At 41.8% G+C, this 27,405-nt stretch overlaps 1 protein-coding gene across 1 annotated transcript in view; it reads right to left on the bottom strand.

The window, feature by feature from the left end:
* Positions 1-652: 652 nt before the first annotated feature.
* Positions 653-27,405, bottom strand: part of LOC102937323 (cytosolic phospholipase A2 epsilon) — a 52,840-nt gene continuing 26,087 nt past the window's right edge. Inside the window, exons 4-20 of the mRNA XM_037900427.2 lie at positions 27,214-27,345; positions 25,890-25,930; positions 23,316-23,358; positions 22,392-22,449; positions 20,593-20,759; positions 20,388-20,474; positions 18,401-18,438; positions 15,179-15,326; positions 13,657-13,793; positions 10,691-10,913; positions 9,684-9,798; positions 7,955-8,092; positions 4,718-4,825; positions 3,880-4,071; positions 3,076-3,242; positions 1,192-1,378; positions 653-861 (exon numbers count right to left, since the gene is read on the bottom strand). Coding sequence (XP_037756355.2) covers positions 653-861; positions 1,192-1,378; positions 3,076-3,242; positions 3,880-4,071; positions 4,718-4,825; positions 7,955-8,092; positions 9,684-9,798; positions 10,691-10,913; positions 13,657-13,793; positions 15,179-15,326; positions 18,401-18,438; positions 20,388-20,474; positions 20,593-20,759; positions 22,392-22,449; positions 23,316-23,358; positions 25,890-25,930; positions 27,214-27,345 — 2,190 coding nt within the window. The remainder of the gene's footprint in view (positions 862-1,191; positions 1,379-3,075; positions 3,243-3,879; positions 4,072-4,717; positions 4,826-7,954; positions 8,093-9,683; positions 9,799-10,690; positions 10,914-13,656; positions 13,794-15,178; positions 15,327-18,400; positions 18,439-20,387; positions 20,475-20,592; positions 20,760-22,391; positions 22,450-23,315; positions 23,359-25,889; positions 25,931-27,213; positions 27,346-27,405) is intronic.

The following is a 27,405-nucleotide window of genomic DNA, read 5'->3' as shown; positions in this document are numbered from 1 at the left end:
TAGAGGCTCATGCACTAAGCTCCAGAGGTCCCAGGTTCAATCCCGCCCGTTGATGACCAGGGTCTGTGGGCGTTACAATTGCACCTATGTGGTCCTGGTTTACTTTTACATTTTAAAAGGATTTAAAGTATATTTCCTATATGCCATAAATTACACTGTATTAGCTTAGCATTACTTAAACTTCATTATTAGCTTTCTAGAATAATCTTAAAGCATTCTGCAAACAGCTTTGTTATAATTAAATTAATTAGGGAATAGAGTACGTATAAAGTCTTCACAGATGGTGAATTTTGGTTTTCTAAGTCAGCCACTTCATAGAAATCATAGACTATCAGGGTTGGAAGGGATCTCAGGAGGTCATCTAGTCCAACCCCCTGCTCAAAGCAGGACCAATCCCCAATTTTTGCCCCAGATCCCTAAATGGCCCCCTCAAGGATTGAACTCACAACCCTGGGTTTAGCAGGCCAATGCTCAAACCACTGAGCTATCCCTCCCCTCCAACTTCACAGAGATGAAAGAGAATCCACTGAGGTATCCAAGCTAAGCAGCTTCTATGGCGTGTAATGGCCAATCATCAGCAAGCTTTGGTCCTTCTCTGTGCTGGGAAATACAAAAATCTCAACCCCGAAGATATAGCCATTTGGGATGGCATCTACTTCTTATGTTGCCTTTTCCGTTCCACCGCCGTACGCAAGGCTTGCAAAATCAGGTGTGCATTATTCAGGATGTTGTATTCACTTAGATTTACCAGCCAGCGGTAATTCTCATCAGTGTATCTGACTGAGAATGTATCATATGGGGAAGAGCAGCTAGTAACATCAACTTTGCCCCCCTCCGTCTCTGAGCAGCAGCGCGTCACACCTAGGAAAAAGATTCAACAGGAGATTGCTGTGGTATTGGGTTTATGGCAGTTTGATGACAACATTTTACACTAATAACAAACAGATTTGTGAGAGACAGAGTGAAACATGAGACTGAAACAAGGGCTGAGCATCTCACAGCAAGGGACAGTTGATGATAGGAGTAACAATGAAAATGGTAACTTTAACCAGTGGAGAGGTTCACAGAATTGAAATGACCAGTGGGGACCCAGCCAGTAGAAAGAGTCATCAAATGAGAAATGGGGATCCAGTCAATGGGTAGACTGGCCACGGTGACCCTTAGTTAAATGCTTTGCAGCTGTTAACTTACCAGGTGCTTTATAATATTGGAAGGTGTCATTCACAAGTGGGAAAAAAACCACAATGGGGCTTCCTGGGGTTTCTGAATCTTGAAACAGGTAACACTCCTTTAGATTTTTCCTATCTTCCTCACTCAGGAAAACTTTTGGGAATGGGATTTTCTGCTCTGCATAGTACTTACAGGCCTGGTCCAGAGGCTAGAGCATTACAGAAGTGAACAGTATTAGATCCCAAAGAGGTTAAGATTATAGGATACCTATAAGATACTCCTGGCACACCTGTGAGGCTACATGTAGTTTGAGACCCATGGACTATGTTAAATGACATCTACTATGTACTGTCCCCCCACTGCCGCCCACCACAGAGTACTCAACACAAAATCATCATATGATGCAAATAGAACTCAGTAACTGTTACAAACTGTAAACAGAGTTTTAAAGCTAGACGAATAACTACATTAAGAAAATGTTTTGGTTTCATGGTTAAGTGCTCAAAAGTCAGGAAACAATACAGTTTGGTTTGCGCATGAAACCACATACCTTTGTGTATAAGTATCATGATACCATTTTAAATTAGATTACATTTTCATTAGCTACAATATTCTGTCTCAAGTAATATAATATATCTTACTTGATTCACAACCTGAAATGCACATGTCTAGCATCTTGTAGTACTATATACTACTCTATATATGCTAAACAAATAGAAAATAGTTTGTATCAACATGCTAAAAATCTCAGCATACTTCCTGCATGAAACTCATTTTATCCCAGTGGATGTTTAAAGATTAAATGATGCTTTGTTAGGCATACATACTGTGTATCATATAACTTGAAAAGTAGGGCCATAGCTATCGTCAGTCACGAAAAAAAAGTCTATTCAAATATATCAATAGCCCGATGTTACAAAGATGGTCAATGTAAGCATGTGGTATTCCCACGCAGCCTCTAACAAAGTAAATACACTTAATATAAACATCCAAATTTTCTCTTTCCCTGCGCTAAGGCTTTATAGGTAACTTAATTAACTTAACCACAAAACCTAAGATTCTGCCTAAATTCTCCCCCAAAGATAGCTTCCAGAGCTTTCCCTGTAGTATCCCTCATTCCCAGCCTATACAATTCTTCTGCTCCAGAGAGGCTATCATATATATATATATATATATATATATATACACACACACACATATATATCTAGTTGGAGGAAGCAGAAATTACTCTTCATCTTTATTCATACTTCTAGAATCTGAGTTTAATGTGACTCAACAGAAGATCCCTGCATTCCGATGCAGCATCTTTGAGTTTTCCACAATATTAGCCATCTTGTCTGAGATGAAGTCCTAATCAATTCAGCGTATATCATGACAGGTCTCTTTTACAACTCTGGTGGAAAACAGACTGATGTCTTTCGGAAGATTCAATAATTTCATAAATCAACATCAGACATTCCCAGCATAATAGGAGGGAATTGGAACAATTTCATTAACTGCTACACAGAAAGACTCACTGCAGGTGAAATGCATCTCACAAATCCCTGCTGCTAAAAGAATTCTACAACCGTATCCATTTTTTTACAGTTTCTAAGCCCTAGAGGTCTGTGATGATGAGATCACATGAAGATGGAAGTGAGACGTTTTAATAAACTGCAGTGTGTAGATCAATGGTCTGAAACAAGGATTCATATCACTGACACTGGCAGCTGAATTTTCTCTCTCCTGGAATCACCTTCCTCTTCTACTGCTTGGAAATGGAAATAGAGGGATTAAAATGTAATTGATTTAATAAATTAGTTAAAATAATTGAAATAACATAATATTTCTAGCTATTAAGTATTGGAAGGTTACAGGCAAAAGGCTATCACTGGAGAAAACAAATGATAAATTGACTCCTCTCACCAAAGTCTGCGATCCTGCATTGTAACTTAAATGCAGGATGACATCCACTTTCCTCTCTGACCTTAAAAGTGGTGCGCAGCTGGTATTGATGAAAAATCCAGCATCTACCATGCCAAGGAGATCTGGTTGCTCACTCAGCTGGTTGGGAGACATGTCTAACACAGTATCTAAAAGGAAAATTTTTTTGTCATAAGAAAAACAGTGTATGAGCAAATCTGCAACTTCTTTGAAGAAAACAGAGTTGAAAATGAAAGGGCTCATCCCATTGCCATACCACTATAGCTCAGCTTTATCCTAAAGGAACAACCTTCTCTGATTTAGGATTGATTCTCTGTGTTGTTCTATTCCTGGCTCTCTTAAACAGTTCCACCCCATTCTTGACCTGCAGGGGGCACCCAACTCTCTCCTTCTGCCTGCCTATAGGGCCAGAATCCCGCAAAGCCCATAAGCACATGCTTATCTTTAAACGCATACTTGCATACTTTGCTGGATTGGGGCCTTAGTCCTTTCTTTCTGCTCACAGAAAACTATGAACTTTGTCAAACGTCTATTAGTTAAACACAGTGACTGTACCCCAAGGAGATGGAAGTTAAGCCCTACCAAACTGATATCAATACAGATTTTCAGCCTTGCACAATTCAGGTGATTGGTCAAACAATTGTTTTCTAAATTAGATTCAAATTTTGCTACTTATGGTGGGTTAGAAATGGATGCTCATTCACTCTCCTCCAAGCCCAGGTCGCCTCACTAAATTCCACACTCAAAGCCACCTCAAAAGACACAGTTAAAAACCAGTGCTATTACCTTTCCATCTACAAAACTTCTCATTCCCCAGATAGTCATTATGGAGCTGGAAGCCCTTGAGAAAATTGTGATATTGAGCAACTGACAGGCGATCTGTTAAAGCATCTCGAAGAGCAGTGGAAAAAGGGCCTTCAGGAGTGAGCATGTGAGTATTCACCTCATGTGGCCTCGTAGGCAGCACAGGCTCTTCCTCTGTACAAGGGGAGACAAGGAGAGAAAAGCTTTGGTTTCGTATAATCATTTTTGGGGTGTTGTCCTTGTATTTCAGTGATGGTTGAGGCAGGTGTTAGGATGATTTATTTAACCAACAACAAACAATAACTTTTAAAGTAACCATGGTACCGTTGTTGCTGTAATATTGCCCAGTTTTATTCTCTGCGTTGGTCTCTGAAACTGGTTCTGGTCTGTGTGTGTGCTGGTCTGTGAGATTCAACAGCAAATGTGATACTGCATCCTTTTCATCTGCAGGATGTGTGGCAACTTTCAACTGCCTGCTGAAGCTTAACCCTTTTTAACACACTCTGTAGTTTTGGTAGTTATCATAATTGCGGCAATATTTTCCCCTGATTTGCATCCTCCTCCTTTAAGTCCATGCATCATGGTAATTCTCTTTCAGCTGAGGAGGGTCCCATCAGTGCTGCTCCTAGCCCAGCCAAAAGAACTTAGCAGAGCAGCATAAGGCATTCCCCTGGGTCTATCTGTGGCTTCTGCAGTATTTAAAAAACCTTCCTGGAGAGAATATGTTCACACTATGTGACAGGCTTCATATGTCAGCTAGGCATGAATCTCCAATTTAAACATGAATGAAAGGCAAAGCTGAGGTATAAAAAGGTCTCACCAATATCAACTACTCTGTCTCGAGTCCACCTGTGCCAGAAGTCTTCTGAACTGTTGGACAAACTCCAGACGTATAACAGGTTCAGGGAAAACACACTGCTCCACATGCCTGTGAAGGGAAAGAGATTTTATGGAAACTAATTTAGTGAACATTTGGAAGCATCTAATTGAAAACTGCCTTTTGCTTTCTCCATCAACTTGTTCAATTTTCTTCCACTTAATTTTTGCAGGAGCCTGAGGAGCACAATTCAAACATTTCTAAACCTTCAAGTTTTAATGTATTTGACACTTCAAAGGTGCTGACTTTAACTCTAATTGAAGACGTCAACCACAGGGAGTGTTAGATCTCTAACTTACCACAGTTAAGTAATGAGTAACGTTGCACTCGAAACCAAGGAAGTGATGGGAGAGAAACCCAGGTGTAGAAATACTCTCTCAGGAAGCTGAATAGAGCTTTATTGCAATAAGCCTGAGATCATCCTATCCACTTACCTTTCCTGGCGGTTCCCTAACTACACTGAGCAGGGCTCTCCTGTCTCTGCAAAGGTCATCCCAGCCTTGAGTTGCCCTGAATCCCCTTTGAATGGGGATTCTCTGGTTGTCCCACAGTTTACCCTATCAACAGGGAAAGTCCCCCTGACGTGTTAAAGGGTTCTGCCATCTCCCCAAACCCTCCTCATCCCCCTGCATTCCACCCACCGTTTTTTTCCTTCTAAGATCAACTTTTCTGCCCACACCCTCTCATATGTCTCAGACTCGCACTTCGGGCATCTCAGATGGGAGCTGCTCTGAACAGCTCTCGCAAACGGTCCCATCTGGAACCACATCTACCATTTTAACATTATCTTTGAGCAAAACACTCCATTTGACTTCCTTTTAAACATGCTTTTAGGATATGTAGGCTGAGCCCTTACTGCTTCCCAAGGAAGAGAAGATGGGAGTCAGCATGTACACAGAATGTATTACAGTCTCATTTTTAATACTGGTGATAAACCCATATCTCCATTAGCTGCATGCTGGCTAGAGACACGGGGTCAAGCTAAACTTGGCTGTGGACTGAGAACTCAAAATGTCCTGAACTTCAGACTTTTTTTTTCAAATCACTCCATTCTAATGAGGAGCTGGAGGATACTGGAATGAGGAAACTGGGGAAGGCAACTCTGATGTAGTGAGGGACTGACAACAGATGAAGATCCTGGAAGGGGAGACTGGGATGAGGATCCCGAAGGAGTGAAGGCTGGGACCAGCCAGGTGCAGAGCCTGGGACAAAGATTCAGGAATGAGGTAGGGAAGAAGAGACAGGACTGAGACAGGGACAGGACAGACAGGTATGTGTGACCAATAGAGAACATTCCCATCCAGACCAGGAATAGAACCCAATATTCCTGAGTCTTATCACCTTCTGCCATCAGCAAATATCTATGAAAACCCTCTTGCAAAGTATGTGTCTCATCCTCCTTGAGTGGCTGGTTCACATAAAGGATGACAACCTACTACTGCTACCAGTTATTCCCTTAGGTCAAGTGACAGAGACTTGTGTGGTGGTCCTAAAGTTTCCAGCACTGCTGATGACCCAGGTGGTAGTCAATATGACATCCTCTGATGGATTTACTGTTTTTAATTTTGCTTTTTTTAAATACCCGGGAAATTATATACAAAAACACTATGTTAAAGGAACATTAATTTGCCCTGTTGTGCATATGTATTATGATAGAATCCTCAATTACATGATGACATAATATTTTTTCCACAGAACCCTGCCTCATGTACAGGATGGACTTGCTCTGAGGATGAATCAGGGTTATGTAGTGAAGGAGTCCATGTCTTGTCTGGTGCAGAAATTGAAAGGTGAGTAGTGAATGAGGCAGAGTATTGCAGAATGAGAAAGGATGGTCTCCTGTATAAGGCAATTGAATGCTGCTCTGGAGAATTTTTTTCTATCTCTGCCTCTGCCACAAAGTTCCTGTATGATGTTGGGCAAGTTACGTAAACCAAACTACTCACACGTTGTCACTAATTGTGTGTGCCTCACTTTCTGGGTGCCCAACTTGAGACTCTTGCATCTGATTTGCAGAAGCACTGAGCACCCACAGCTGCATCTGAAGTCACTGGAAATTGATTTGAACACATGAAGTGCTATCTAATGCTAACTACTCTGAAAAATCAGGCCTTAGGCATCTCAAATTGGGCACCCAAAATCAGTGGATGCTTTTGATCTTAATCTCTTTGTGCTTCAATTCCCCGTCTGGGAATAACTGGGAATAATACCATCTTCTCACTTCACACGGGATATTGTGAAACTAATTCAAATGATGGTTTTGAAGCACTCAAATACTTCAGAGATAAGCACCATAGAAAAGCCCATGAGTTCATTAATAATTCTGTATCCAGAGCAGTGTTTGAATGGTGTGCAGCAAATAAGGCCTAGGGCCAGACACTGAAAAATGAGGAGAAAACAAAATATTGAATAGTTGCTCATTGAGTGAGCACCATCCACCCTATGGACTGTTGGAGGAAGGGGTCCTGTGGAAAAGTAGTATGCAAACATGTCATTGAAGTCTCTATCATAATTAGAGCGGGATGAAATTTTTCAGTTTAAACTTTTTTCACCAAAATATGCAGATTCTAGTCAACTGAAACATTTCACAGTCAAATTTGCTGAATTGTTTCTGTAAAAAACAAAATACTGAAAAAAATCTAAATCTATTGTTTTGACATTTTTAAAATGAAAAGTTACAATTTTTCTATTCAAAATGACTTCTTTTGAATTTAATTTACATTATTTAAAAAATAACCAAAATCAAAATGAAATGTTTCATTTTGGGTAAAGTAAAATGTTTCATGGTACCTGAAACAAATTGTTTTGACTTTTTTGTTTCACCAAAAAATGTGAAAAATATTTGGTTTGGTTTTGATTTTTCTGTTTCGCCACTGAACCGAAACTTGTTGTACAACTCTATCATATTGCATATGAACAAGGAGGCCAAATTATAGTTGCACAGACAACTTTAATTGTAGCATTTCCTAACTTTTGATTACTTTATTTTGCAATCTTAACATTCCTTTAGCATACTTATTTGGATGTAATGATAGATAGATCGATACACATATGAACGCACACGCATCTCTTGGCAGGCACTATACTAGTACTGAATGTTACAGACCGACAAATATCCACTTTCTGGTTATGGTTTTGTGTTATTACAGTAGGTTGACATTTCGCAGGACAATACATCACCAAGAAGGTAAGAGATCCGGGTTTCGGGGAGCCTGTTTAACAGACGTCCCATAAAGAACTCGCTTCCCAAATCCTCCGTTCGAACAAATGCTCCATATTTCAGGAATCCCATCTCATAGGGAGTGAACTCAACCCATTCTGCAAACAGAGCCACAAAAAAGACATTCAGAAATGTCTCCCAAATGACTTGAAAGAGAGATACTGCTACTAAATTAAGCAAAGAGTTTGAGATGGAATAAGCCTTCTGTTTTCTATCTGATCTTTGCAAAGTATAATTTACAAACCACCATCTTCTAGGCCAGATTTTCAAAGTCAGATGCACGAAGCTGAGTTCATGAATTTGTGTGTGCCTCTTTTACATGTGCAGTTACCTTATGTGCAAGTTAGGCAACTAGCTGGGCATGTGCACACATAAATACATGGTTTTGTGTACTTGTGGCACCTTAGAGACTAACCAATTTATTTGACCATAAGCTTTCGTGATGCAGCTGATGAAGTGAGCTGTAGCTCACGAAAGCTTATGCTCAAAGAAACTGGTTAGTCTCTAAGGTGCCACAAGTATTCCTTGACTTTTTGCGAATACAGACTAACACGGCTGCTACTCTGAAACCTGTCATTGTTTTGTGTGTGCACGCTAGGCCTAATTCTGCTTTCACTTTCACTGGTTTTACACCAGGGTAACTCCCCTGACATTGGTGGAGTTAGCAGAATCAGGCCTATTGTGTGCATAAATTAGGTGTACACAAATGTATATGTGCAACTCTCTGTGTTTACCTAGAAAATCTGGTTCAAAGTAAATGATTTGATTCCATATATGTGACACTGATGATCATAAAGGCAGATATTTTCTCTTTCACTAGCAGGGATGTTCTCTTTAAATCCAGGGTAGAGGTCTTTTAATGGCAGTGTAAAGAAAGCCCAGGACTGAAAGAACATGGGGAATTAATTTCCTTTTCATCCAAGAGGGTGTAGTACTTCCAATTCAGCAGTGAAAGGAAGCCCAGTACTTGATTTGCTTTTCTCTCTTCTTGGCTGAAGAGAAAAATACTGAAGTAGTGATGAGCAAGATTCAGTGAAGTCCTCTTGGGTCATGAAAACAGCATTAATTTCTCAAAATATTTCCAATGGTTTCTTCTTCTAATCAGGCCAGATCATATTCTGAGAACAGCCTGTCTTATGATATTTCTACACTTCTAATCCTGAAATTTGGAATCCCCAAAACTCTCCTCTTGTACCAAAACTGTAAGCTTTGGAGGGCATGGGCTGCCTCTTTGGGTATGTCTACACAACAACCATGAGGCGCAAATGCAGCACATGCATTTATACCCGAACTAGCTTTGATCATGCTAGGTCACTAAAAATAGCAGTGTGGGTCTGACGACGCAGGTGGTGGCATGGACTAGCCACCCAAGTACAGTCCTGCCCAGGGCCCTAGGTACGTACTCAGGTGGCTAGCCCATGCTATGCTGCCTATGCTGCCATGGCTACCCTGCTATTTTTTAGCAAACTAGCTCCATTATGGCTAGTTTGGGTATGCCTACATGTGCTGTCCTGATTGCAGTACAGACATACCCTCTGCAAATGTCTGTACAGCAGAAATAGGGCTGCGGTCTATAAGTGTTTCCAGAGTGCAAAGAACAAACAACAACAACTGAACAGGTATGCCTATGACTAAACTCAAACCTTGGTAGATTTATAATCAAACACATCACTTGAACATCAAAGTTACCTTTGAAATCTAGAGTGCTATACTTGTCCCGGACATTGACTGCCACATAGATGGGCAATGGGTTCTGACCCTCATTCACCGCTTCCTGCTGGTCTGAGAGTTTATGGTTCTCCTTCTGTTTTTTGAAGAAAAATAGTTACCTGAGAATGCAGGAAATGACACAGGAACCTCTCTACTGCGAATTAGATTGCAGCATTTATGCCCCAGCCCTGTACGCAGGGTGGCACAGAACCATGCCACCCCAGGAGAAACACTGGCAGTGATTGTTCCTCAGGCAGATACAATCCCCCTGGGCTACTCAATGCACGCAGGTGTACACAGTCTGCACTTCCTGACGTTTCACCTTTGCTTTGTGAGCTGGTGCAAGGAAGGGAAGGAAGGGAAGAGCCACAACCCTGTCATCTCCCCAACCCCTTTCAAGCAATTTGCTCCCCAGGGTGGAGTGGGGATCTACTGCACTTTCCGTGTTCCTGCAGCCAAAATACAATTTATTTAATGTACGGCAGGGGTGACCAAACTGGTTCATGAGCTGCATGAGGCTCTTTTACAGTTAATGTGCAGCTCGCGGAGCCCCCATGCGCATCCCATTCTTCACCTACCAGACTGAGGGGGAGCTTGGGGCTTCTGCCCTGTGGAGAGGGGGGTCTCGGGTCTTCAGCCTGGTGGCGAGTGCCTTCCAGGGCTCTGGGCTTCACCAGGAGTGAGGCTGAATCCCCGTCAGGTGGGCCCCATGGGCCTGAAGCCCCACTCCGGCTGGCGCACCATGGCTCTCGAATTTCTGAACAGTGTCATATGCGGCTCGGAGGGTCAGTAAGTTTGGCCAGCCCGATATATGGTATGCATTTATACCTAACCATTCCAAAATAAATTTGATTCCAATAGAATTTCCTGATGCAGATAACTCTACAGCACCACAGGGCATGCAATCTCTTCTCACAGATTTATTGCTCCTAATTCTTATAGAGAAAACATCTGCAGCTCTCTGAGAAAATAAATAGATACTGTACCCCATCATGCAGCATATACTCAATGATCAGCCCCCACAGATCTATAAATGATGTCCTGTATCCCTCTCGTTTACGCTGACACAGCTGCTGGTTAAAATATTTCATGCGATCCATAGAGAAACAACTCATCTTGCATTTGGTCACACATTTCTGGGCTTCACGGATTTTCTCATCTAGATCCTTCTGTGACCAATAAGCATCTTTATACAAGCATGACATGGTCCTGGGGAAGGGTAATATAGAAAAAAAAACATTAACAAAAAATAATCTACAAAAATTCTGTCCTTTTGTTAGAGTGTCAGTTTTAAGTGTTTCTTGTAGTTTGTGCACTACTCGATTTTTTTATAGCAGTTTGTGGGGGAAAATATCATTTGAGGTGTCTATGACTGTTCTGTAAAAGGCCCATGTGAGTACATTTTTTCTAGTGTTTGATATTTCCTTTTTCCAATGACTGCCGCATTTTAAAGAGTAAAATTAATAGGAGTGAATCTTTAGTTTGCATAGATTGGATAATTTATTGTAAAGAGTTGAAATTTTATTTTCTATGTTTATTTTTCACGATAAATATAAGTTAGTTTTGACTGATGACAGTATCCTGGCATCACATTATAGTCAGCATCAATTTTATGGCGCTCCTTAGTATATGGCTCTCAGTTCTGGATGCATTTCTTAATGCTTAGCAACCCATTTGATCTTACTGGCCTTGTGAGAGGAAAACGAGAGATAAAATGTAGTCTTGTGGTTAACGTAGTGACCTAGGCCATAAGCAACATGGGTTCAAATCCTGGCTTTACTACAGGGTTTCTGTGTGACGATGGGCAAGTCATTTCCGTACCAAATGACTGGAGGATACCAAACATGATGCCAATTTTTAAAAAGGGCTCCAGAGGTGACCCCGGCAATTACAGACCAGTAAGTCTGACTTCAGTACCTGGCAACTGGATGAAACTATAGTAAAGAACAGAATTGTCAGACAACTAGATGAAAATAATTTGTTGAGGAAGAGTCAACATGGTTTTTGTAAAGGGAAATAACGCTTCACCAATCTACTAGAATTCTTTGAGGTGGTCAACAAGTATGTGTACAAGGGAATATAGAACTCCTAGATTTTCAGAAAACAAGGTCCCACACCAAAGGCTTGTAAGCAAAGTAAGCTATCATGGGATAAGAGGGAAGGTCCTCTCATGGATCGGTAACTGGTTAAAAGATAGGAAGCAAAGGGTATGAATAAATGGTCAGTTTCCAGAATGGAGAGAAACAAATAGTGGCGTCCCCCCAGGGGTCTGTACTGGTATCACTACTAGTCAATATATTCATTAATGATCTGGAAAAAGGGGTAAATGGTGATGTGGCAAAATTTGCAGATGATACAAAACTATTCAAGATAGTTAAATCCAAAGCAGACTGCGAAGGGCTACAAAGGGATCTCACAAAATTGGGTAACTGGGCAACAAAATGGCAGATGAAATTCAATGTTGACAAATGGAAATAATGCACATTAGAAAACACAATACCAACTATATATATAAAATGATGGGGTCTGAATTAGCTGTTACCACTCAAGAAAGAGATCTTGAAGTCATTGTAGATAGTTCTCTGAAAATATCCATTCAATGTGCAGCAGCAGTCAAAAAAGCTAGCAAAATATTGGGAATAATTAAGAAAGGGATAGATAATAAGACAGAAAATATCATATTGCCTCTATATAAACCCATGGTATGCTCACATCTTGAATACTGTGTGCAGATGTGATCACCCCATATCAAAAAAGATATACTGGAATTGAAAAAGGTTCAGAAAAAGTCAACAAAAATTATTAGGGGTATGGAACAACTCCCATATGAGGAGAGATTAACAAAGATTGGGACTTTTCATCTTGGGAAAGAAATGACTAAGGAGTGATATGATAGAGGTCTATAAAATCATGACTGGTGTGGTGAAAGTAAATAAGGAAGTGTTATTTACTCCTTCTCATTACACAAGAACCAGGTGTCACCAAATGAAATTAATAGGCAGCAGGTTTAAAACAAACAAAAGGAAATATTAGACAATTAGAATAAGCATGTGAATTTTAGAGCATTTTAGAATTTTAGGATTTAGAGAAAAATCAGCTGTTAAACCATACTGATTAAACTTTCTAGTGCAGGCCACACCTCAGCTAGTCTCAGTCTTAACTACAGTGGTGCTACCACCCCACTTTAAGGCCATCATTTATCTTATTACAGCCCAGACTGGGCCAAAGGGTGCCAGACAGACAGACCAATGTTTAGGGTGAAATGGCACTGCACTGCCCCAGAGAACTCTGGGAGGGATAGTTGATCCCATCCCAAATGTATGGTGTACAGGACAAATATGCACGCTGCACTGCCATGCTTCCTCTGTACAGCCAACCAGCCCCACCTCGTAGTAGTGGTAGCCCCAACCAGCAACGGACAACCGTGGAAACAGGTTTGGACTGAAAGCTATAAACAACAACAAATCCCTAACAGTGCTTAACACTACCCATTTTCTTCAAATACAGCTGGTGCAACTTATTAAAGGATTTTAACTGCAGTAGATGGAAAGCTGGAAGATGTAATAAATCATTTTGAGCAAGAGGCAGGTAAAGAAATGTTAGACAAAGTCAAACTTTCAAATCAAGGTAATATTTAATGACCTGTAACTGAAAAGCAGTTTGTTAGATTTTCTTCAGACTTTGCAGAATCTTCACAGCCATTCTGGCAATTTTCAGACCAAACCAAAATGTCAAGACAACTTATGGGGAAGGGCTAAAATAAGGTTTTATAATAGAAGCTGGTTGCACCTTTACTTATGGAGAGGCTACTGGCTCTCCATAATAAAAATAGGATTACAATCTTTATGATGGAGAGCTGCTATTAACATCTCCATGATATTTTTTACCGGAGCTCTTTGTATCAACATCTTACAGAAAGATTAAATAAAAACCCTGATTGAGTCCTGCTTACCATGTCGTGCCAGACAAACCACTCAGGTATGTTGCACAGTCTAAGACATTTAATTTCTTGAGACCCAATAGACTGCCATATGTTGTTGTAAATGATCTCATTCCACCACCTGTTGTCATGATGGCCACCACTGGAATCTGTTCAACACAAAGACAGAAAGATAGTGCAAACCAAGCACACATGATTACTCAGAACTGGAAATGGACTGGAAATGGAACACTGGACCCAGTTCAGTTCCAACATTTCATAGTTTTTTCTCTGTTTATTGGATCAGAACTGAAACAGCAAATCCAAATACATCTTTCCTCGGGGTAAGTTTGGAATCAGATATGGATCCAAATCCAGTGTGTCAACCACGCCTCTATAGAGAAGGGCAGGAATCATAGTAAGTTCAGGTGCTTTTATTCATGCAAGAAATGTAGTATTCACCCCCAGCCATCTCATTTCCTCATTGCTCCATTCTATTCTATTCCCCCTTTCTTTTTTTAAATCCCCTTATCAACCTGTGAGAAAATTCATACAGCGCAGGGAATGTTGTTTAATCACCCTGACAGGGACCTTCTCCCCACCCCCCCAGGATCATTAAGTTACTTAAACGAACAGAAATTTTGCTTTTGGAATTCACAAGCTTGCAACAGAGGGCAGGGTTTTAAAAAATATTCACTGGAGAGGTTAACTGAGCCCCCTTGAAGGGGTTTATCACCCATGCCACAATTGATGGAATTCAAGCAATGCATTAAATACTTGCTCATTAGTTTAGTTAATGTGCATGGGTATTTATCATTCAAGACCACTTATGGTCCGGAATGGAACATACAGGTATGAGCCCCAGCACTGGAGATGGTGTACACATTTCCAAATGGCCAGACATACGAGAGACACATATGCCTCCTTATAAAGACCTCATTGTGCTGCCTCTGCAGCACTGGGACCCTCTGCTGGGCAAGCAGATGCCAGGCCAGGAGTTACGTGTGTCTCACATGTGCCACGGCAGTGTACAAACTCCTGAGACACAGATTGCATTTAGATACAGTAGTCTTTAATTAGCTAAGTAACTGAGGTCTTTGCAGTTGGCCTCAGAGAATTCAGAGGTTCTGAAACTCTGGTATGTGTACCACTGGCAGCATGTAAGCTTAATGTTCCATCCAGTCACTTCACAGCAGTGCTTTAAGAAGGTGGTATGTGAACCAATACACTCTGGGACCCGCACACAGTGTTGTCATCATAGCCATACGGAAATCGAGGAAACCTTCACCAGACACCAGGAACTATCTAACCCAGCTTTCAAGTTTACCTCCCAAACGACTGAGAGGATACATCTGTTCAGAAAAAGTGTCAACAACAATAATTTTTATACTTACAAAAACATAACTTAAGAGTCTTTTGGAACAGAAACACTTAGCTATAGGGGTTGCATGTGCTCCAGCTATTATTTGTTTATTAGCCACATTTGCTGTCCAGTTTGCTGAGCACTCACACTAGGGAAGGAGGGAGCGGACACCCAGGATTCCACTGCACATACCTCGTGGTCCTGCAGGTCCTCTTCTAGCTGGAGAACATTTTTCAGGGCAGCAGCAACATACTTCTTTCTTTTACTCAGGAAATCCTTCTCCTCTGCACACAGGTCATAACCTAAGCGCACATCTAGGTCTTGCGGGCAGGAACAAGGACTAGGACAAACACATGCTTTTTATTACATATTAATATTCCTAGTCAATTTCAGGACTTACACTACAGAAAATCCTACACATATGTACAGACAAAGCTTTTCCACACCCCTGTATAATCAGGTTGATGTAATATAATAAGCAGAGAAGAAGATAATGTCAGTATTAGCAGATATTTTAATTTTATTTTCTAAAATTAGCTAAAGTTATATATTGTTGCAATTTATTGAAGTGGAAATTCTGCTTCACCTCTAAGGTTAAAAACCTAACAGGCCAAATTTTCAAAGGAGCCTCCTGAATGATGACTGCAAAATTGGTGGAGTGTCATCACCCTCTTGTGGCTAAATACTACCACAGAATCACATTTACGTTTTTAACATGTAATCATGGCGCCCTCTACTGGCAGCAGTCCATACAGGATACAAATCAGGGATCTCAAACACAAATGACCACGAGGGCCACATGAGGACTAGTGCATTGGCCCGAGGGCCGCATCGCTCATACCCTCCCCTCGCTACCCCTGCCCCCACTCCACCCCATCCATGAGGCCCTGCCCCTTCCCCGCCTCTTCCCACCCCTTCCCCAAATCCCCGCCCCTGCCCCGCCTCTTCTCCACCTCCTCCCCTGAGTGGACGGTTCCCTGCTCCTCCCCACTCCCTCCTGGAAAGCTCTAAGTGCCGGCAACAGCTGTTTGGCGGCGGGAAGCACCTGGAGTTAGGCGGGGAGGAGGGGGCGGGAGCTTGGTGGGCCGCAGCAAATAACCCCGCGGGCCACGTGTTTGAGAATCCCAGTTTAAATCCTAGCCCTATTGAAGTCAATGGGAGTATTGTCATTGATTTCAATGGGGCCAGGATTTCACTCTAGAAACTCTAACCCTCCTACTCAAGCATGGCTTTTCATAGCTAAGCACTAGTGGATTTCTTTCATGTCTAGTTTTAGTCAAAAATTGCAAAGCACAATCTTACGGAGGAAGATTATGGGCATGTCAAATTTAAATTTTAAAAACAAAACTCGTTTTAAAGTTATCCAAGTGCAAAGATGAAAAGGGGTATAGAAAACATTTTTTTCCTTCACCAAGATAACTCAGAAACAGATAAGTGGATTTTCTTCAGCATTTCAAATGAAATTAACTTTTGGACTAAAGGCTTGAAAAATTTAACAACAAAATATTAGTTACAAGCAGAATCCTGTGTAGTCTGCCACAGTCTGGACCTAAATTATTCAACACAACTTTCTTATTTCTGTGCTAAATTCTGCATCGGAGCTGCAATTTCTGCTGCATTATGAAATGAATAAAAAGGTTTCTCTTGCAATAAACAATTTTAGAAGTTCACTGCACTGATTGTAATATTCATTTAAATATTTAATGCAATACAAACTCGTTCTGAATCTATGTTGTGCTGGTGCAGAAGTCACAATTTGCAGCAGAGTCCAGTGCTGGTGTGCCATGCAGGTCAGAAGTCATGCAGCACGACACCATTTTTCATTTTATATTAACATAGTTTTTGATGGTGATTGGTAGGATTATCCTTTCCTCATCAGATGCAGATCCCCATATCTAGCTGCACCCGCTATATTAAGGGAAAATCCTGTCCCTAGCTCAGTGGTGGCAGAGGGCCATTGGTACAATGCTACTTGTAAGGTTCTGCTGCATGGAGAGGATGAGATCTGTGGACTCTATACAGGGAATCTGAGCTGCTGTGCATCCTAAGGACTGGCTCACAGAGCAAAGAATGGGGGCAGGACAGGGCTAGGCTGGACGCAACGGACCCATCACTATTCAGATCCACCAGAACATTCATGACAGAAGCGGGGGAGGGGAGAAAGAGAGAACAGTGTAAAACTGGCAGACCCTGGTCATTGTCGGGATCAAACCTGGGACCTCTGGAGCTTAGTGCATGAGCCTCTACTGCATGAGCTAAAAGCCATATGCCCCTTATGAAGGCTGAAGGAGACTCATTAATCTCTCTCTAAGTGGTCTTGGTGTAGAGTGACCAGATGTCCTAATTTTATAGGGACAGTCCTGATTTTGGGGGCTTTTTCTTATATTACCCCTCACCCCCTGTTCTGATTTTTCACACTTGCTATCTGGTCACCCTATCTCGGTGACACCAGATGGGATGGAACACCACACCCAGAAGGTGTGTGGGTTACAACAGCATGAGCTATGACAGCCTTAGAAGTGCGCTGGTAAACACGGAGCAGCTACTTTACACTGCTGAACCAGGGTCCGGAGCAGAGGGATAATTCCTTTTTCCCACTTGCAGAACCCAGCTACTTGGGCTCAGTGCAGTTGGAAAGGGTTTGCCCCTTAGTGATTATATTTAGTGAACTCAGTAATGCAGGGCTGTTATTGTTGCTGTGGCTGGAAGATAAATACATTAATAAGCAGATGTAACGCTAAAAGGAACTGCTTGGTATAGTGGGTGTATAATTTTTGACTGCTTTGAAATTAGTTACACATTCTAAAAGTTATAGATAAGTTTATTGTTTGGCAGCCCAGAGGTATTTTCATAAACTGAGCAGCAGAAACTGGTCCTTACTGTCAGACCAGTTGATCAAGAAGGCAGTGGTGGTGAGGGACTCCCCTGTGAGTGCTATTCTGCAGTGACTGCTGTACACAGAACTAAAAAAGCCTTTTTCAAATGCTGAAAAAGAATGAACTTTGCTGTATTGTGATTGATTAAGACCCTGCTTCAGGAAGGCACTATTCAGGAAAGGACTTAAGAATGTATTTAACTTTAAGTAGGTACTTCAGTACTCTCCTGAATAGGGATGCTTTCTTGAATTGGGATCTTAATCTGCCAAAGCTATATATTTATATAAGGTTATGGATAACACTAAGGAAGTGGGCAACAGATCAGTCAGTGTGTGCATAAATTGCTAGCTACCCTGTCTAATGTAGCTTTTATCTAATGTCCAGTGTCATATACTGGGTATGTGTTGTGCATTCTTTTAAAAAAATACATTCTAGTTTTCAATCCAAAGAGGTTTGGTTTTTTTTACAAATGCAGAAAGTGGCAAAGCTTGGCTGACAATGTCACTAGCACTCAAAGAAACAGGAGAAGAGCTCTTACCAGTCTTCTGCCTTCACATGCAGATCAAATCTTTTCTCCTGAAAAACAAGAATGTCACTATGAAGGTACAATCATAGTTTTAAGCTTTCCTTCCTTCCCTTCAGCCTTGAGAGTGAGATTTATTCCCTCCCCAACAAGACACAGCAGCTACAAAATTGAGTCCCCCACTAATCCAAGAGATGTATATAGCTTCAAAACCACTAATTTATTTGTAGTAGAATTTATTCTGAGTAGCTCAGTATTTCCCAAAGGTTTCAGACAACTGTACCAATTTACCTGACTGTGACCTAACTGGCACCTGCCAGTTCCCTCCAGTGCCCATTCAATTATGCAAACCATCAAACGCAATGAAGAGTGCAATCTTGGAGCTCCCAAATTCAGTCTCATAACTGCAAGATTTTGACTAGAACCAGTCAAAGATCTATTGTGTATTAGACAGTGCACAAATGAAAATAAGATATACCAGGCCCCAGCAGAAAGGCTCATGATTAAGGCAGGGAATGGAAATCTAGCGTACGAGTCTCAAAAGCCTGAAGTACCAGTACTGGAGATTGTTTCTGTGGTTAGGAAGCATATTGGATGCCAGGTTGTTTCGAAAAGGTTTGCCAGACTGAGAAACATTTCATTTTTTCTTAGAAGTAATATTTTTGGGAAAAATGTGCCCACATTTATACAGGCAAAGCAATTAACTGCACATGATAACCATGCTAATTGGTATTTGCATATACATTTTCTACCAGTACTTGCAGTAGACAGATTTCCGTGCGCAAATATATGCAAGCCTATTGCATGTGAAACTTAGCCTCTATTGTTTAAAAATCTGGTTGTTACAGTCCTTATAATATTTCTTTGTGTGTCTGTATTTTTTGTTTGTTTAGTGCGATGTGCCGTACATATGGTTGACATCAATACACCCTTCTGAGACAGAGAGAGCTAGATGGATAGCAGTGATGGCAAGACAGATATTATAAACTGCACCAAGAAACTCATCTTCATCATAGGTCACCTTCTAAAGCAAAAGGACAACACTTGCCTCTAAATCTATGAAGGCAGACTGGCCAGCTTACTGTACAGATGAGGAGCTGTTCTGAGTGGCAGAGTTGGGGATGGGGAGGGAGTGCGGCTGGGGAATTAAGGGGGCGGAATGCATACAGGCTGGGGAACTGGGACTCCCTGCTGGCCAGCCTGCCTTTCCTCTTTTTAAAGGACAGTTCAAGACACATTTGCACAGCACCAGTATTTTTTTAATAGCATCAGCCCAGATTGTCTCTTGGAGATCTGGACACTGAAAAGACACTGCTGTGGCACCATCCCTCTTCACTGGCCCCACAAAATGTCCCTTTACGGATGCTTGCTCAGTGGAGAAGGGGCTCAGCAAACTGTATATGGGAGGTGGAGATGGAGCAAGAAGGTGTAAGAACTTGTCAACTGTTTGAAATGGACCACCTTGATTGCATTGGCCTCAAAATCACTACGAAAGTGATTTTTCCCTCCCTTGGTATTCACCCCTTCTTGTCAACTGTTGAGAATAGGCCACTTCCACCTTAATTGAATTGTCTCGTTAGCACTGACCCCTCACTTGGTAAGGCAACTCCCATCTTTTCACGTGCTGTGTATTTATACCTGCCTACTGTATTTTCCACTCCATGCATCTGATGAAGTGGGTTTTAGCCCACAAAAGCTTACGCCCAAATAAACGTGTTAGTCTCTAAGGTGCCACAAGGACTCCTCGTTGTTTTTGCTAACATAGGTACCATTCTGAAACCTGAGAGGCAGTAGTCATCCCTGCAGCACAGATCCCAACTCCATGCAGAAGGAAGCAGTTCCTTTCTCCAAGGTCTGAGGAGAAATTCATAGAGTTTTTCACCCTCTTAGTACCCTCCTGCAGGTTTTTTCTGCAGGAGGGGATAATCTAGCCCTTTATTCTTACATTATAATTTTTTAATGGGTCACTGTTAATTCCTAAGGGTTGGCAGCCAGAACTCACCTCTGCTACTGTTACTCTCTCTCCCATGGCGAGCGAATTCAGCATCATGACGGGGGAGCCTGTGTTTATAATGTAGGTACAGGTACGCTGGGGGGAAAAAAAGTTTATTTGCACAAAAAGGAAAAGGTTACCCTGCTCCCCCATCAAAATAGATCATGTTATCTACATGTTACTATTATGTTTATAAAGGACAGTTATAACATACAGCATTGTAACGCTTCTTCTTCGGTAGCATAACATTCAGTGTTGGCTCCATATACTTGACATAGTGGAACTTGGTAGGAAACGAAGGGCTAATGATGGCATCAGGGCCCAGTCTGAGATACTGTGTTCCTTCGTGGGAACCTTTCACTGTAAGGGAGAGGTCTTTCCCTGAAGGAAAAAGACAAAGCACACAGAGAACCTTAATATTATCTGACTGCAAAATTATGCTTACGTGATCAAATTTAAGAAAACACTTAGGAGTTCTCTATATTGCATTCAAAGAGTCTATTTAATAAACCAAGAAAAACATAATCTCACTAGAAAGAAACCTACTACTCAGATAAACAACAGGAAACCTAATGTATACAAGTGTGACAGAACTAATGCTCATGGAAAATAACTACCATGCTTTTTCATACTAAAAAAACTAGACGTAGTTAATTCCAGTTCACAGCTGTAGCTCATCTACTAAATTCTTAATACTAAATGTGATCTGCATAAAATAGTCAACTTCTGTGTGTAGTAATAAGTGTCTGTATGATACACTAAACAATTTCTTCAAAGCTTTTCCACAGCACGCTGTATTTTATTGTCCTTGTTCCATGATTGTAATGTATGAAATAAGCTCTTTTCTCTCTCAAAACACATAGGCTTACATTTTCAAAAGTGATGCCTGATTCTGGGTACCCAATTTGAGACACCTTGAGGGGGCCTGACTTTTAGGAAGTACTGAGCACATGCCCACTGAAAATCAGGTCCTTTTCAGATGTCTTCAGTTTAACATTAACATCACCATCACTTTTTAAAATGTAGGCCATATAATACAGAGCGATGTATTCAATATGTCAAGGAGACATCAAAAATATTTGAATCAAAGGGATTAAAATAATCAAGCAAGATTTTTGACAAACGATATACGTAGGTGGGATGTAGCTGAAATTAGGATAAGAAGGAGATTTGTATTGAAGGGGTTCATACACATGGGGTTTTAATGGAAATTTTTGTGCAATATAATCCAGTGAAGCAAATTTCTACTATAACATTTTATATCATACACACTAACCAAGAGTTCTAGTTAAATGACTCATAGACTAATTTCTTTGGGTCCATTTGCTTTATATTTAGTTCCTTCACATACAATAAGTTGGTATTATAATAATCTTCCCTATAGTTCTTGCATGGGTTATTATAGCATCTTAATGCTGACTGCTCAGCACGTCTGAAAATTGTTCTTGCACTAAATCTGGATTTAGGAGCCTAACTTTATGGGTTTTGTTTGTTTGTGTGTTTGGTCTTGCCCCAGTTCCACACCATGGCATGTATGCTCTACAATGGATTTGTTTATTGCATGATCTCATAATACTGGTTAAAATAATACAATACAAAGACCCTGAGCTCCCTTCTGTAATTAAAGATGCAAAAACTTAGGGCTCTGAATTATTTCGTGTTTGCTAATGAAAACCGTGTTGTAATATACATCAGCTAATGCAAGGGACCAAAATTAAGGCTACTATCATAGAAACATAACTCTGAATGTCCTGACACTTGTGTGACTAAAATCTCCTCTTTAGTGTTGTTTTAATGTAGTCTCTTTGCATACAGCCACATAGATGTATGTGATGGAGTCAATGTAAGCCAGAACAGAGATCATGCATCTTTCAGTAGTTGTTAAAAAGTTTGTATCATTTGAAAATATTATTTTATTCCATGCATTTATTGTAATGATCTATAGAACACATATCGCTATAGCAGGGTAAGTATCTGGTTCTTAACAGCCAGTTAATAAAGCAATAACCTTACTTGATTTATGCCGCTTCTTCTCATCCACCTGAACTTCCAAACAGCAAAGTGCACGAGACTGTAACAGAGAAGAACAATAAAACAACTCATCACAGAGACTGTCTCAGTTTGAGATTACATTAACTATCCTAATCTATTACTATCTGAGCTGGCTATGGGGATTGAACACTGTGCAGGCAGCACTCTCAGTCCCTGGAAGAGCTTAATTGCCTGGCACTGCTAGGCAGTAAGCCCTCTAGTCAAGGATGAGTGAAAGTGAAAGGCTCTGGGGGAGTTATATCTAGTCATCAGTGAGGGTTGATGACAAACTAAATGGTGTCTAGAGTTAAGTGTGTCAGGACGCAAAATGGCAGCACTTTTAGGGTCCTAACGAGGACACAAAAGACCAAACAAGGCAAAAACTTAATCAGAGAAATCTACTGAGAGCACAGGAGTCATTAGTGGAAACAGCCCTTGTCTAAAATATTGTTATGAATGTTTTAGTGGCAGTAGTTCCTATGTCACTGTAAGAAATTATGGTAGATTGATGTCTGAGGGGAGCTGATAGCTACACCTATCTCAGCGGCTGCCACTGTAGGGACTGGAGTGGGTGAACTGGCTGTGAGGGGGTTCCCAATCATACCACTTCCAGTTTTTGCAAGTAGGAGTTACTCTGTACATTTCTGGAGGTGTACTGGCTTGAGGTAACTCACAGCTACTCCAGTCGGAGCCTTTCCTATCATGGGACACTCTAGGATATACTCTCTAAGAAATAGTGTGAAACCGCAATAGCAGAGAAATCATAGTTACTTCATTCCCAGCCTATCTCATCAGAAAAGAGAGGGTGTTGGCCTGCTGACTGTGGAGCTGCTCACAGCTTCTCTAGTCCCACCTATATTACCAGTATTGCTATAGGACAGGAAAGATCACAGAACAAAAAGTTACCACTAGTGCTCCATTGGTTATGATGGCTTCAGGAGGGCCTGAACTAGGAAAGAAAATGAAAAATACATATTTCACTGCTAGGTTAAATCAAATGACCACTCGTTTTCCCCCTGGATGTTTATCTTGCTTGTCACTCATATGGAAGTGTTGGGAGTGATAGTGAAGACCAGGCAACAAGAGTAACGGTGGCAGCCATGTGATGCAAAGTTCCTCACAAGGCTTGCTTTGACTATGCACAGCTGCTACAGCTGCTGTTATTCTTGCTCTGGGGGTCTTCTAAGCAGAGCCTGACCATTGTGCTAAAACTGACTGATATGAAGTAATCACACTTTAAAAACAATTTCAATCATGCTTGGGGCTAAGTAGTTTTTCACAGTGCTATCATAGTCCTGTAACCATGTAAATTAGAATCTTAGTTTAGCCAGTTAAATTCCACCTCTCAGGACAGTCCATGTTGTTAAATACATTTAATCTACCAACATTATGCTAGTCCACCAGGATATACATGCTGGGAAGTGTCTTGATTCTAAGTGTGACACTACACCCCCATATTCTTCATAGAGATATTGTTATGATGTGGTTATGGCATAACTAAGATGTATTTTGGGCAAGATAAGGCATGTGAGATATCACTGGAAAGGTTATGATTTACTGAATATGATTATCCTATTTGTATACATGTATCATTTCTGTATCTGAAGTTAGGAATATTGACTATGTATCAATTACAAGTGGGTTTACACCTGGGGAACACCCACCAGTCAGAATGCAATCAGTCTAGATCAGTAGTTTTCAAACGTTTTTTTCTGGCTACCCAGCTGAAGAAAATTGTTGATGCCCGTGACTCAACGGAGCTGGGGATGAGGGGTTTGGGAGAGGCTCCGGGCTAGGGCAGAGGGTTGGGGTGAAGGGCTGAGGGCTGCAGGGTGGGGCCAGGAATGAGGGGTTCAGGGTGTGGGAGGGGGCTCTGGGCTGGGGGTTGGGGTGTGGGGTTGGGGCACAGGCTTACCTCGGGCGGCTCCCAGTCAGTGGCGCAGCGGGGGTGCTAAGGCAGGCTTCCTGCCTGTCCTGGCTCTGGGCGTGGGATGCAGGCCCTCGGGTGGGGCTGGGGATAAGGGGTTTGGGGTACAGGAGGGGGCTCTGGGTTTGGGGGGTGCTCAGGGGTGGGGCAGGGGGTTGGGGTGCGGCAGATGGTCAGGGATCTGGGCTGGGGTGCAGGTTCTGGGGTGGGGCCAGAGATGAGGGATTGGGGTACAGGAAGGGGGTCTGGGTTCAGGGGGCTCAGGGCTGAGGGTTGGGGTGCGGGGTTGGGGCACAGGCTTACCTCGGGCGGCTCCCAGTCAGTGGCGCAGCGGGGGTGCTAAGGCAGGCTTCCTGTCTGTCCTAGCACTGCAGACCACTCTGCGCCCCAAAAGTGGCCAGCAGCAGGTCCAGCTTCTAGTCACAGGCACCACCCCCCAGCTCCCATTAGCAGGGAACCGGCCAATGGGAGTGGGGAGCCAGTGCTCGGGGCAGGGGCAGCGCGCGGAGCCCCATAGCCCCCCCACCTAGAAGCCAGACCTGCTGCTGGCCACTTCCAGGGGGCAGCACAATGTCAGAACAGGTAGGGACTAGCCTGCCTTAGCTGGGCAGCACCGCCAACGGGACTTTTAATGGCCTGGTTGGTGGTGTTGACCAGAGCTGCCGCGACCCAGTGCCTTACAGTCCGTGGCCCAGTACTGGGTCGTGACCCGCAGTTTGAAAACCACTGCTCTAGATGGCTTGCTGTGAGGAGTCATTAGACAGAACAATAGGCCTTTGAAGATGCTAATCTCCCATTTTCCTGGGAAGGCTTCCTGAGGATGTTACAACTAGCCTTTGAGTTATGGCTGCAAGGTCCTGTGATCAAGTCACCTGGTACTGGAATCCATCCTGGAATACCAATGTTTTTCCACTGACTGGCATGGGAACTAAGTTTGGAAACAAAGGGTTCCCACTGTATGCAAAGCTATTTAAAGCAGGAGAGTGACCTCAACGTGTCCCACCTGTCATATGGAGATCTATGGATGAAAAAAGCTATGTTGTATTTTTTATTTATCATTATTAATTTTTATTATTATTATTCAATTTAGTATATAGGGGAGAAATTTCTAGGACTGAAGCAGTGCTGTGGGGAGCAATCAAAGGATTCTCAGCTTTGTGAGTAAGAATTAGGATGAAAAATTAACCAAACTATTCGATTTACAAGTACGAGTCAAGAGATTTTCCACCACATCTGAGCTTGAGCATACATGAAAAGATTGATACAAACAAGTCTTCTGAAGAGTATACCTAGGCCACAAATTGATGTTGTGCTGAGACTCACCAATGCCAGGAATAATTTCTTTACATTAAAGGTGATCAGATTATAGAACAAACTGCCAGATTCTGCTGATACAGATAAACTGTATACATGATTCCAGTGGGGAATTTACTGAGGTCTGGATCCAATGGGTCTGGCAATTTCCTTTGGAGGCAACAATTATATGAAGCAGGTTTCCTGCTGGTTTGTTACTCTCTGAAATGCATCTTCTAATTAATTTGTATTTCACTTACATGTTCTCCAAGGTAAATTCTACTTCTAGTTCCTCCTGTGCCTAAAAAGAAAAAATAGAAAAGAGTGATGTCACTATATGCTATTCTCTCCCTATAGGGTTAGTCCTCTGGTATGCAACAGAGGGGGAAGTGGGTGAAATTTAATGGCCTGTGAAATATAGAGGGTCAGATGAGATGTTCTAATGGTCCCTTCTGGCCTAAAACTCTATGAAGCTTCTGCACGTTTGTTTTTTGGTATAAAATCAGTTACTTTACAGTTTGCTTCATCTTCTAAGGTCTTAATTTTTTTATGTTCTTGACATTATTCTACTACCCAGTAGCTGCTCTTGCTATTAATATGGGAAGGTTAACAGGATTATATGTCCTGTTACCTCATATCTTTGACCTCTCTGAGGAACGTTTAAAAACAACTGCTATTACTGAATGATTCAGGGACATTGTTAACTCTCCTGCCCAATGTTCCTTATATTTGCAGCAACAGCGCCAATATGCCACGATATTTGTTTAAACATAAAGACAATGGCCAGATGTCTAGATGCTAAGCTTTCCTGCTGTATGACTCTCCATTTCAGCTATACGTGATATTGTAATGTAATCATTTAGAAAATTTTTGTGAACTACAGAGTCCAGTCTTCCAAATATGGATACTTAAATATATTTAGATCCTGTATTTACCTTTTAAATGGGAATTCATGTTATTAAATGCCAATTTAAGTGACCAAATGTGGGATTTAGAAATCTTATTCAGATGCCAGTATTTGAAAATTGTGTCCGAGTATATAATTTTTAGCTGAGTTTAGACTAGCACCAGATCTAGATGACACAGTTGCTGGGTCAATGGAAAGCTCAGACAATGGATCTCTGATTACTGCCATTGGGGTTGACAGTCTCTGGGAGGTTCATTCTTGGTGGCAAGACCAGGAGAAAGGGTCTTTGCCAAGAGCATCATATGTTTGCCATGCTCCACTGGCCAAGTACGCTGAGGCCAAACTGCTCTGTCTAATGGTGAAACAGTTTTACTGTGCGGTAGCTGAGACATACTGGAGGAATAGCTGGCCAATCCTTTACACAGGAAGGAAAAATAGTAGTAGTGGTTTGAGCATTGGCCTGCTAAACCCAGGGTTGTGAGTTTAATCCTTGAGGGGGCCATTTAGGGATCTGGGACAAAAATGGGAGATTGGTCCTGCTTTGAGCAGGGGGTGGGACTGGATGACCTCCTGAGGTCCCTTCCAATCCTGATATTCTATATTCTATGAGTAGCTGGCAGGAAACCCAGGCAAGGGTCTTTTTCTCACCCAGCCCTGCCTGTTATTTCAGACCTCACCTTTGGGTCAGTCTTAAAGTACATAAGAACTCTTTCTCCAAGTGGAAGTTTAGCCACATCAAAGTACACAGTGAAGAGGTGATCGTCCTGGGTAATGGCATCCTCATCGTAGACACTCAGCTCTAGCACGTTCTGGGAAGGGAGATGAGGGAGTTTAGAAATCCTGCATTCTGGCTTTCACAGAGCCAAGGA

Source organism: Chelonia mydas, chromosome 6 (genome assembly GCF_015237465.2).
Source record: "Chelonia mydas isolate rCheMyd1 chromosome 6, rCheMyd1.pri.v2, whole genome shotgun sequence".
NCBI lineage: Eukaryota > Metazoa > Chordata > Testudines > Cheloniidae > Chelonia > Chelonia mydas.
This window is presented reverse-complemented; position numbering and strand designations above follow the sequence as displayed.